The sequence below is a fragment of the Macrobrachium nipponense genome, chromosome 2 (assembly GCF_015104395.2).
Source record: "Macrobrachium nipponense isolate FS-2020 chromosome 2, ASM1510439v2, whole genome shotgun sequence".
Classification (NCBI taxonomy): domain Eukaryota; kingdom Metazoa; phylum Arthropoda; class Malacostraca; order Decapoda; family Palaemonidae; genus Macrobrachium; species Macrobrachium nipponense.
In genome coordinates this window covers 70,852,236-70,865,763 of record NC_087201.1, presented here as the reverse complement: position 1 = coordinate 70,865,763, position 13,528 = coordinate 70,852,236, and the positions used below count along the sequence as shown (strand labels likewise).

At 39.7% G+C, this 13,528-nt stretch overlaps 1 protein-coding gene across 6 annotated transcripts in view; it reads right to left on the bottom strand.

Moving 5' to 3' along the window:
* The window catches only part of LOC135220659 (la-related protein 1B-like), a 255,882-nt gene that overhangs the window by 190,748 nt on the left and 51,606 nt on the right, over positions 1 to 13,528 (bottom strand). The window contains exons 1-2 of one of the 6 annotated variants that reach the window (XM_064258018.1): positions 11,470 to 11,508; positions 11,174 to 11,300 (exon numbers count right to left, since the gene is read on the bottom strand). The exons of 4 other annotated variants lie outside the window; for them this stretch is intronic. Coding sequence is in view for 1 of the 2 variants with exons in the window: in XM_064258016.1 (XP_064114086.1) it covers positions 11,470 to 11,500 (31 nt within the window). In the remaining variant the exon portion in view is untranslated. Of the gene's footprint in view, positions 1 to 11,173; positions 11,301 to 11,469; positions 11,532 to 13,528 lie in introns of those variants that run through there. One more of the 6 variants, XM_064258016.1, reaches the window with a different exon arrangement.

The window sequence follows — 13,528 nt, the reverse complement described above, 5'->3', positions numbered from 1 at the left end:
AATAATAATAATAATAATAATAATAATAATAATAATAATAAAGACGTTTTAGATGAAGCTAGCCTATGTCAGCATGGGATCTTGCTCAGTGAACAGCCCCTCGTAGTCACAAGAACACAAAAACATTGAATCTATACATGAGAAGCAATCTCCATGGAGTCAGCGCCTTCATGGCCTACGATTATGACTACGAGATACCGGCTGAAGAAAAGCAAGTCATTTCAGGTAAAAGGACCGCAGGAGGCAAAGGGTTAAAGTGAAACATTTCGGCCCTTTTTGTTTTCTGTAAAGGAAAACTATTCAGTGGCTTTGTCTGTCCGTCCGCACTTTTTCTGTCCGCCCTCAGATCTTAAAAACTACCGTGGCCGCAAATTGGGATGTTGATCACCCACCCTCGAATCATCAAACGTATCACATTGCAGCCCTCTAGCCTCAGTAGTTTTTATTTTACTTAGGGTTAGCATGACCCATGATTGTGCCCACACAGGCCGCCATCGGGCCGTGGATGAAAGTTTCATGGGTCACGGCTTAAAGTTTCATACAGCATTATACGATGTAAAAGAAACTCGATTGCACCGAGGAAACTTCACGCATTTGGTGCTTGTTTCTTCTGACAACGAACATAGTTTTAAAGGACGCTTCTCTGTGTCAAGTCATTAACCTGGATTACTGCGTTGGCCTTTGCCAAGTCGAGCCTAATTCTATAAAACCTTTTGATACCAATTTCATGCCGTTTGGCCCAAAATAAAACGAATGACATTTTTTACAAAATACCTCACTATTTCTAAAAACTACTTTGAATAAAAACTTTTTTAATGTTTGGCTACTGTATATTTGAACTACCCTTAGCCTTTCCAAAACGAGACATTTAAACTATAACCTTACTGAAAGAGAAGACAACTATTGGTGATTTCTCTACTCCCTTTTCTTTGTCTTGAGTTATCAAACGTTTTCTTGACTAAAGTCATTTCACCCACTACAGAACAAATATTTGAGATACTATAGATAATTAGTACTCTCGTAACATATAAATCATACACACACATATATATTACATCTGGTAAGAATGAAGAGATAATCTTCCTGTAGGAGAGAGCAGGCGTAACGTATGGTTTTTTAATAAATGCCGGGATGAATAAATTATTCCACGATCAATGGAAACAGAACCAGGTTGGAAATGGAAGATATGCTACTTGATTACGCAGAGCGAGGTATATATCAAAACATACCGACTATACAAGAAAACTGAAGACACAAACTTTCATTTAAAGAACTTACAAGAAACTGATGGCATTTCCAATTCTCAATACCACCGTAACACTGAGTGATTTCTGCAATGGAATAATGAGAAAAAAAGTGTATCATGATCTAAAATGAACATAACTACAAACTGAGACAATTGATTCAATAGGAGACTTGACTTGGACTTGGACCAGCAACGCCAATCACGGTTGCGTCCTCAACCCGAGTCCAACAAAGAATTGGGTTGACACAAGAGCTATGCCTGAGATCACGGACTACGTAACTTGTTGGAAAAAAATAAGCAGTGACAATTCTAGTGAAGATGTGAATACAATTAGGGGAACAGTTTATTCGCCCCCCACCCCAACATATTACCCAAAAATGTCCATAACGATTCACAATTTCCGACATGAAATAAAAGGGTGAAGACAACACATAAGTATGACGAAGCTAACAATCGAGTGCATGGGTAATCTTAAGCAACTTGTCATTATATAGACAGGGAACAATTTCTTAATTAAAATATAAACACGGACCAGAATAAAAAAACAGACATGGTGAAAACTAATTCTAAAAAGTTAAAAGAAGGGTCGAAGAAAATTGAATTTTGGATTAAAAGTCCTATCACCCAAATATTCCAGCAAATCCAGTGAGTGACCACCCATAGCTATCAATGGGTATTCGATTTGTGGGTTACCACTGAAAGCAAAATAGAGAGCAATATCAATCGCCACAATAATAGTTATTTTACATTGGCAACATGAGCATTTGGTGTGAAAAAGAAAATTTAAAACTCTTTCTTTGATATAATGTACAAATTGCTGACACTGAAACATTTACCATGTAAAATAATTACAGACTTCCCTCTCTGAACATCTGTACTCATGTGAGAACCAAGCACAAGAGCAAGTGTTGATGAATCAACCAATCTAGCCATTTCAAATTAAATGTGTAATATGTACCAGTGCAGATTGAAAGTGTAGTTATTCTAGTACAAATGACAAGATATCCCTATTCAAATTCAATAATCCCAGAAATGAAGTCAGCTCCCCCACACCCCCCCCCCCAAAGAAATCCAACAACAACAAGATCTTTAAATGGCACACTTTCCTTCTGTCATTCAAGAGGATTGTCTCCTGCTGTTAACAGTTCTTCACTGTCAGCATATTCGTTCAAACAACTTTTCACCTTAGCATAGGAAATGTGAATCTGTGGCACTAGCAGCTTTCTTGAAGATGTCTGAAGGTGAAACCAGTCAAGATCCATTCCTTTGGCTTCCAATTTTTTTCTTCTGTACTTAGACATTCAAACATCACTTGCTCCTATGAGCTCAAGCAAGCATACACATTTACATTATTTATATATATATATATATATATAATATATATATATATATGTATATGTGTGTGTATGTATGTATATGTATATGAATATATATATATAAAATGTTCCAAATAGGGGAAAAAAATATAACTGGCTAAAAAATGCCCGACAGTTTCGTCCGCTAATGGACCTCTTCTTGCAGCGTTCATATAGCTATACGCTCCAAGAGGAGTTCTATTGGCGGACGAAACGGTTCGACATTGTTTATCCGTTAATTATATTTTTCTTTATCCTATTTGAAATACACACGCACACACACACAAACGCTGCAAATTACTGTGTGTGTGTGTGTGTGTGTAGTGAAATAAAATCAAATAAATATATATATACATATAATACAAACACACGTGTATACATATATTATGATATCATATATATATATATATATATATATATATATATATATATATATATATATATATATATATGATAGACAGACAGACACAGACTGATAGTGTGCGTGCAGGCAGTACTTCCCTCATTATTAAACATCTGTTTGTATCGACTTGGATTCTAGCTTCAACTACGTTTGTACGTCGGAGCTTTGGTAGCTCGATAAGAATCTAGAATGGATAGAACATGTAGCCACTTTTCCAGGGTGTAGAAATACTGAAGGTGATTTTTTTCTTTTTCAGAATCTATTTTTTTTAACTGCCCCATCATTATATTTAGAAGGTAAGATTGCATATGCGTCTGAGACATTTCCATATATGAATCAAGACCACAATCCTAGAAGGACGTTTGAACTGGTGTCTGCCCTGGCCATGCTATCTACTTGGAGGGATGGTTACTATAGTAGATTCACATCAACCGCGCATTTGGTGCCTAGGCCAGTCCCTTACGACGCTCCTGATTGGCTGTTGATAAGCCAATGACAGGGCTGGAAACTTAGTCTCTCGAGAGAGTTCACATGGGTAGGATCTATGTTCCTATTGAGGTATAACGTCTTTCAGGAGAGGTAGAACATACATCCTTCCCAAGTGAACTCTCGAGAGACAGTTTCCAGCCCTGTCATTGGCTTATCAACAGCCAATCAAAAGCGTCGTAAGGGACTGGCCTAGACGTCAAATGCACCGCTGATGTGAATCTACTATAGTAAGTATTTGGATGTTTTACTAACCTTGGACTCTTCACACAACTGCAAGCTTTAAGCAAGTTACTTTTTGCGATGTTTGCTAAGCTTTTTGCTATTGGGTCTGGTTTCCGTTGAAGAATTTATATCTTACTGCCCTTTACTTTGTTAATCAAGTGTTATATATTCACTGAGGATTTTCTGTTGCATCAATGATCTCACTACTGCTGCTGTACCAGATGTTAATGAGATTTTAGGTAAGCCATTCAATCTCCGATACGAGAGGGCAAGTCGGGTGCATCCAGCAATAGTGAGGTTCAGCCAAACTGGGGGGGGGGTGTATTCGATCACCCTCGGGAGGTTTGTGACACCAATGGCAGTCTTCTTTCCTATGCTTTACAAATTTACAGAGATATCTAAGAGAATGGAATACGCGCGACAAATCTTCAGAGGCAAAGATGTCCCTTGATCCCACACAGACGACACCTATAGATGCAGTGCGCCGATTTCTTTGGGATTCCCAATTATCCTCTGGAACTGAGAAACAGTACTCACACCCATTACACGCACACTGCGTCAAGGTATTACTGTATATATGATAAAACGTGTCTGTCGACTTTAAAATAATAATAATAATATCCATAAATGCGCCGAAGTGTCTCCAGCGCAGTCGAGTTTCCTGTAAAGTGCATCATTCTGTATGAAACTCTCAGTCACGGTCCATGAAACTCTTAGACGCAGCCTGATGGTGGCTTGTCCTATAGCGTTGCCAGACGCACGATCATGGCTAATTTTATTGTTTCATAAAAATTAATATAAAACTGCTGAGGCTAGAGGACTGCAATTAAGTATGCTTGATGATTGCAGGGTGAATGATCAACATAACAATTTGTATCCCCCTAGCCTCAGTAGTTCTTAAGATCTGAGGGCGGACAGAACAAGTGAGTGTGGACGGACAGACACAGCCATCTCAATAGTTTTCTTTTACAGAAAACTAAAAACCTCCATCGGTATCTTTGTTTGCTTGTATGGTGTTTTCAAGTTGCATGGAACCAGTGGTCATTCAGCAACGGGAACATCGGCTTTACGTGGCTTCCTAGCCACGTCAATTGAACTTCTATCACCAGAAATATACATCTCTAACCCTTCAATGGAATGCCCGAGAATCGAACTCGCGACCACTGAGGTGGCAGGCAGAGACCAAACCACCAATGCCGCTGAGGCGCTTTCCATCGGCATGGCTTATCAGTTTATGAATGTAACCGAAGGGGTACATTATGTAACATAGGGCCGAGACCAGTCTGAAGTCAAAACCATCTTAAGTCAAGACCTCTGTGGTCCCAGTCACGAGGCAAAACATACGCAGGGCAACGTGGGAGGCAAGAGTAATCGCAGCTCCTGCGTTATGACTTCACCATCATGAGAAATAGCAACGAAGGTGTTTCTCTACCAAAGCACATGTGTCTCTTAATCACGAATCACTCCCGGCATGTGGCGCTGGCCAGTATCACAGGTTCATGAACACTTGCCTAAACTATATAGGACACGAAAATAGTGTCAGTTTCAATATGCAATTGCGAGGATGCAAGAATGGATAGCCGTTCAAGTTATCTATATTAGCAGAAATGGATAGCCGTTCAAGTTATTGATATTAGCATACTATACTGTACGGTACTGGAAAAAAGAAAAACGCAATAACGGCTCCTTAATAATTATATACGCGTGGTTTAGAGCAAAACTAGACTGAGAACATATTTCAATACCTAGTGACAGAGTTAAGTTGCGCTAATCATGAATGAGAAAACATACTCGTTAATTTGCATCGCTACGCGTATAGCTAATGTAATAACCCCCACATATTTGTGTGATCTCATATTATAGAGTATTTCACGCAGGTGTGCAGATAAGTGCATTGCTTCTCATTCCTCTAAAGTTATTTTCCGTTCACATTTGGCTACATAGGAAATGAATTTCTGAGTCAAATACAGATTCAATACTGGAGACACTTGCTATCATACATCAGAACCGTAGACGGTGCAGCATTGAATGAGTCTTTGCAGCACTGCACAGTACGTTATTGAAGTGTCAAGAGTTTACTCTGAATAAAAGGAGCCCACCAAAACGCCAATATATAGAAAGTAAGTACTATTTCAGAGACTACTGGCTGTCCCTTCAGGTAGGTAATGGAGAGACACAGTAACTGGCTCCGGAAAAAACTCCCAAAAAGCAAATACAATACTACGGACCTTCATGCCCTCATATACAAATTTCTGCGAAGGATATCGTCGTATGTAAGCTAAACGCTTTTGCGGGCGAATGATAGAGAGTATATATGTACACAGTATACGAAGGCAGAATGCTTAACCTTCATCCATCCTCATAATCACACCTCTAACTTTATAATGTTCGACTAGCTGTCGAGAGCGACCAAACATCTGTTACAGATAACACCTGTTCTATCCTACCGAAGCATAAGGTTCCAATACACTAAACTCATATATCAACTATGCCTAATTCAAAAATAAAAACCAAAATGATCGTTCACCACATAAAAGACCCACTACCAAATAGGTCACATGCTCAAGCTTCAAACCAAAACCTCGTTTCGAAACCTTCCATTACTTGCAATTCTTGAGTCTAATACGACCGACTCATAAGAGAACGTTTTTTTTTTTTTACCTACCTACCAACCACTCCAACTTAGGTAGACCGATTTTGAGCTCCTCTACCGTAAGATTTGTAAACTTATACTATACACACACACACATATGTATATATATATATATATATATATATAATATATATATATATATATATATATAATATATATATATTATATGATATATAAATATATATATATGTATATATATATATATGTATGTATGTACTGTATGTGATATATATATATTATATATATATATATATAATATATATTATATATATATATATAAGTATGTATGTATGATGTATTGTATATATATATATATATATATATATATATATATATATATATATATATTAAATGTTATATATATATATATATATATATATATATATATATATATATATATATATATATATATATATATATAATATATATCATTGTAGCAGTAGGTTACACGACGCCGAGCTGGACCACAACATTCTCGATAACCCATTTAATGTTCTACTCCACCTACATGCAACGCAACACCGGTAGGTTATACACATCACATTCCCCGCCAGGACAGAAGGTCCTCCTTAAGAACTGTATAAATTTCAAGACTGCAAAGAGCACCTTTGAAACTCATTGGGTTTTCCATATTCGCAATGTAGCAAATCTGATATGGAATGGAATATTGAATTTAAGCCATAGGCCAAGCGCTGGCCCCTATGAGGCCATTCAACGCTGAAATTGAAATAGGCCGTCAAAAGGTCCGAAAGGAATAACAGGAAAAGTAAAAGGAATGAAAGGGGAGTTGCAGCTAGGGGCCGAAAGGGACGCTGCAAAGATCCTCAGGAACAGCTACAGTGCACCGCATGAGGTGCACTGACGGCACTCACCCCATACGGAGACAAGTCTGACACGGAATCCGCTCCACCAGTCTCAGGGTGGATTTTATGAACATCATCTCGCCACCGAAGATAATGCCAATGCACGTTGTGCACATCAATGCCTTCAGCTGCCAGTGACACGAACAATCATGCTCCACTTTTGCAAGGCTCTCCTTCCTCACCGAGCTGCAGTTCCTCTCGGTCGTCAGATCATTTCATGTTATAGTACACCGACTCCTTGGGGCCTTCATTTCAATAGTCAACCCTCTGTCGAGGGTAGAAAATTTCCCCAAGGAACAAGCCTTGAGGCATAGCCCCTGGCATTTTTTGCCAAAACATTTAATTTAATGTATTTATGTGCAGTTAGTTTAAAGGTAAGGGCTATATTTCGGTGGACTAAGGGTGGAAGTTAGTCCACCGAAATATAGTCGTTAGATTTAAACCAGTGTATTGAGGGGACTTTTATACCTGAGACGTATCCTGTTTTAACAGAATAATTTATTTACTAATATATATTATATCAATATATTAATATATATATATAATATATATATATATATATATATATATATATATATATGTATATATATACACACACATTTACAACAACGTATGTACAGATGTCTTTATGTAAAATACACAAAAGTAGGCTTCAACGGTTAAGGTAAGGACAAGGACAATGATGTGGTTGGGTACTTCCCTTCACTGCAGCTGGCTCCTCACTTGTTTCATAAATTGTGACTCTACTAGAGTGCAATCCATCCCATACTTTTTTCCTCTATCCTATCCACCCACCTCATCCCAAGGTGCTATTTCGAGTGCGTATACCAGCAATGGACAAGTGCAAACAAATGTTAAACATCTGAGCTCTTCAAGGAAGAACATACTTCACTACTGCTAGCGAGGCCCATAACCAAAAGCAGCCCATCCAATTCGTAACTTATCAAGGAACGGGTCATGTTCGGATGGAATGGAAGATGAGATGGAGATTTGATGCCAATCGCTGGAACCTATGAGGTCATTCAGCGCTGAAGGAACATTGGGAGTAATGGAAGGCTTTAAAGGTGTAGCAGGAGGAAAACCTCGCAGTTGCACAATGAAGCAACTGTTGGGAGAGGGTGGAAAGTAAGGTGGAAGAAAGAGAATATGAACGGGGGTATAGTAAAAAGAATGCAAAGTCTTCAATGATGCCTACAGGGCCCCGGCCCACATAAGGTGCACTAAAGGCACTACCACCCTACGGGGCAGGTCAAGTGGAGATAAGGTTTTCACCACAAAACTTTTGATCTTCGTCATGGTGTTCATGAGTGGCTGATGCCAAAGCTCCGTCTAAGAAATGTAAAAGTTACTCGAAATCAATCGAGGGAAAATGCAGACCGCATACTCTTACTTGCCTACTCATTCTTGAGCGGTTATTAGTATCATACTATCGATAAAACAAACGCATCGTGTGTGTGTGTGTGTGTGTGTGTGTGTGTGAGTGGTACCACACCTTACAATTCTCGGCTTGTTCATAGCCCCTTGCTGGCCTGCTTCACCAAAACTGCAATCCCAAGAATCAAGTAGCTACCAAATGCATCATTCACTTTGGATTTATATCTACAGAGCAATAACAGGTTTTACTGGAACGTGCCTACATCATTCTGCCTCCCCAGGGAAATCCACCAGACACCCCGTCTAGCTTTACTCTCGGAGACAGCACGCAGCTCTATATATGAGGATTACGTTTCTCCACACTCCTCCTCCGTATGGGTCTTCAACCATTTTCTACATGACGACAGCAGAAGTGCCAGTCATGCCCACGCAACATACACGGAGACAGTGGAAAGCTCATGTCAATTCATTCACACGTCAAACCCTTCACTTATTCCCTAAGAAACCGATTCGTGGAATAATTTGTACACGTATAAAGATTGAGATTCTTAAAACTTGTTAACGATGCCGCTGCCGAGTTTTACTGATTCCACCTTATGTTTGGGTGGGGCCCCTACTCTGATACTAATTCATATACAATGGTCAACAACCCAAGGTCACAAACAGGTCTTGAGCACAGGATGGGACCTGGTCACACTGTCTAGTACTACAGCCATTCCAAATTCTTGACTTAACAGCTTGGGGAGTGTTACATTACATGAATGAATGATCTTTGTATGATTGCCATTATCTTCACTCATGGTACATTCTTTACATAGTAACCATTCTATTCAAAAGAATGTGTTGCAGATTTCACCTTTCCAAATGAACATCTGATATTTTTCAAATGATAATAAGAACTTTGGCATCAACCTTTGAAAAGAAAAATTGGACGAGAGAGAGAGAGAGAGAGAGAGAGAGAGAGAGAGAGAGAGAGAGAGAGAGAGAGAGAGAGAGAGGTGGTTCATGTTATCCTGTCCCAAAACGACAAAGTTCTAGACAACGGAACCAAAAAAATTGAATACACACACACACACAGGATATTCAAGCACGAGGGAAGTTCCTAACCATCAATACATATTCAGATGGTTGTTTCATACTCCACGAATCCTAGGTTGATAAAAAAAAAATATTCACTGTGATCAAAATGAATGTTGCAAAACACGTGAGAGAGAACTTCTCTAGGGCACGATGAACAGAGGAGTGGAAGTCTAATCAGTTCCCAAGTGGAATTACAGCCTAACGATCTGTCTGAATTGTCATAAACGAACAAAACATACCAGGCTTCATTCCTATCCTGCCCAAAAGGAGGTTTTTTTTCTTTAATAAACTACCCACATCACCAGGTACACGTAACCTGACTACCGTGAACAAATAATCACTTCATTTGTGATGAATTAACAAACGTAGAGTTGAATAACTTTAAACTAAACTGCTCATCCATCTACTCATTCCTAACTTCTGGCAATGTTGAGGGCACAAGCCCACGAGGAATTTCTGGCATCTTCCCAAAACTCCTGACGAATACAATAGGAAAACAATTATATGCACGACTGTAAATGAAAAAAGTTTACGTATATCGGTCGCTCTGCTGGAGATCTATGCCGCTTTCAACGAGGAGGACCTCAGGATACCGTAGTCTCGATTCAAAGGTTTCTGAGTGAGGAGGCTGACGTTTATGCTCTGAGAGTCCCTTTTCAATTCCCGATACGTGATATACGAGATGACTTCGTTCGTGTATTCAATGGCTGACATCAATTACAAAATTCTGCACGATAACATTTGTTTATTCCGACTACCTTTTTCTATTATTCAAAGTAACTTTCTTTGGGAATAACAGGCAGATCGAAGCAACAGCAAAATGAAAACTTAATGAACTATCACACTGTATCAACAACTTTTCATCCTTATCCATATGATGAAGCCAAAACAAAAGGACGGGGAATCATTAACCAATATCAACCCCTTTACAACACAATACAAAACGAAGATAAACATCGGCAAAATATAAAAGCGCCAAACCAACAAATACACATGCAATAAACAAACATAGAAAACTCAAGTCAATAAAAGATTGCTATAAATTTGGAATATTATTGTACTGTGTAGGATATTGTCCCACTGGACTTCTGCGTGGCTAGCGAGAGCTTGTGAGAGGAAAAAAAAGTGTCTGTTCGACCCAATGAACCGCATAATTAACATACAAGACGTAAATAGCCTATTTTGTAAATACTTCGTAAATTATTTTTATAAGATTGTGTCATTATCTACACAGAATTACTAACAACAATGACACGTGCCGCAACAGTAATTCAACAATAAACAGGAACATGGACAATATGGATACAAGAGGTATGTATCATTAATAAGAAACAGACCCTCCAATAAGAAACAGACCCTCTACACAACCTATTCGCCTGACACGCCACCACCAGACAACCGGAGATATCACTGCGAAGTGGAAAACAACAAATGAATCCCAAAAATGACGTCGTTGTTTCCCCCAACTTCCCACACGCCCATGCTTACCAAACAGCCACTAGTTCCGGAGTCTGCGACGACCACTTCACGGATGAGATGCTGACTGTCATTACACGAAAAATATCCATAGACACATTGACACTTCCGCTCTTATTCAGTACAGATTTGATAACACCTGCAAAGTTAGACACGTTCAGAAATAAGACCACACGATGCGACAGCTACGCATTTAATCAAAATATGAGAAGAGCGCCACGGAGCGAAAAGGGAGGAGGACGGAGAGAGAGAGAGAGAGAGAGAGAGAGAGAGAGAGAGAGAGAGAGAGAGAGAGAGAGAGAGCTTACATGCACGACCGTCCCAGACACTACTACACATTGCACTGGTGGCGACGGACGGTGGCGTGGTGAATCGGGGGGAGGACGCGGGGTGGTTTGGAGGGATGGGGGAAGTCCTCCTCCCAAGGGAGGGAAGAAGACTGCATACCCTGTAACCCTGGATGTGAGGAGGAACAGGAGACACACGGAGGAAGATGGGGAGGGGGCAGGATTTAACTTCTACGTCGTTAAGGCTCTCCCCTTCCCCCTTACTTCTCTCTCCCGTAAAATAACACCGATTATGATCATTCTATGCTATAGACTTCTTATAAGCCCCAAACAATATTTTCTTATTACAACTAATATTTCAAGAAAATGCCTTAGCACTATCAAGGTTACTACGATAATTGTAGGAGCTTTCAGGGAGATGATTCATACTCGAGCAGAGAGAGAGAAGAGAGAGAGAGAGAGAGAGTCAAAGGAATAACGCATACTTAGGTACAGGAGTTAATCGAGATGGGAGGGGGGGGGGGGGATAAGTAGTTCCTCAGCAGTAGCATAGGTAAACAAAGTTAATGATGATGATAGAAGTCACGTAGGACGGATCACGGTCTTCATATACCTCCATCCGTAAGACCTACATGACCTTGGGACAAGAGCCAAGTCTCTAATCAATATACTCTTCAAAGTTAACTTTTGCCTTACTATTTCCTTTCAAGCTGCACTCGCTCGAAGCAACCTCATTTTCTTCTTCCTCGCCCTCTTCTTCTTTCCTTTATATTGGAAACAAACACATAACAGAGACACTACACCCTTACAGACTTCATTTGATGAACGTTAGTTTTTTTATTGTACTATTGCAAACTACAAAGTTCTAGGCTGAAGACTTTATTAAACCTTAGGTTCGTCCACTTCATATTTAGTCGTAACATTGATCAATATCATGACCATTCCTCAATATATATCAAGCATATTACCTCGTTCTTGAACACCCCTCCATACTTAAAAAACGCCGTCTTTAATTAATCTAAATCAGTCACTACTAATAAGAATTTAGTACTCCAAACTTAACCCTAGCTGGGCAAGATATCTGATACTTTGCCAACAAACTTAACTTTCATTAAGACCAACTTTCTTTCTACCTTCGGTCTTAAACAATTGACGAATGATATTCTGAGCAAAAACTAAAGGATGTTCATCAAATCTGGTTTCTCAGCCAACTCTTCTCGGCAACAGGAATGATCTGGGTACTCCTGATACACCCTCAACTAATCTATGACCTCCCACATAACCTGAGCTCGTGAGGTCTGGAAGGCTGACCAACACGACACCCGGCCAGGTTCATTTACCTTCAGGATTCCTTCTGAATTTTGCAAACAGCTGAATTCTTCTCATCAAATATACAGAATCTGACACTCTTCTTTCGGATAAAAAAAAATGGCGGCTTCTGCAATGCTTCATCAGTGCGGGAACATCTTTAACATGGGCCACTGAAAATCTTTCCCTATTGCTTGTCAATTGTTGCGGGGCATTAAAGCCTGGCACGAGGTGTCATTTACCCGTTGCCTACTTCTCCCCTTACCTCTCTACAAACGTTTATCAACCTTTCAAGCAACTGTTCATAGCACCAGCTACTAAATGAGCAATACCTACTTCCATTTCTTGCGTCGTTCGTTCCTCTTCATTCTGCTTTTCTTGCATCTACTCTGCATTTGACCAAGGACCTGTATACAGTCTTCCTCGCCCATTCACGCTTCTGCTAAAGATTCAACATCCTCCTCTTAACTCACCAGCCCTCCAACGTCTGCATTTCATCTCAATTTATAGTTCTTCAGGGAGCAACACTGAGCTCTGGACATTAGCTACGTAACAATTGGGAACCGGAACCGTCAACTTCTTCGTCCACAAGACAAACCTAACCCCTAACTCTCTCTCTCTCTCTCTCTCTCTCTCTCTCTCTCTCTCTCTCTCTCTCTCTCTCTCTCTCTCTCTCTTCGAAGCGCCAAGTCCAACTCGCAACTAAACAACCAATGTTCGAATCTCGACCCGGACCAGGATATTCATAAGGGCGATTTCATGTAAATCCAGT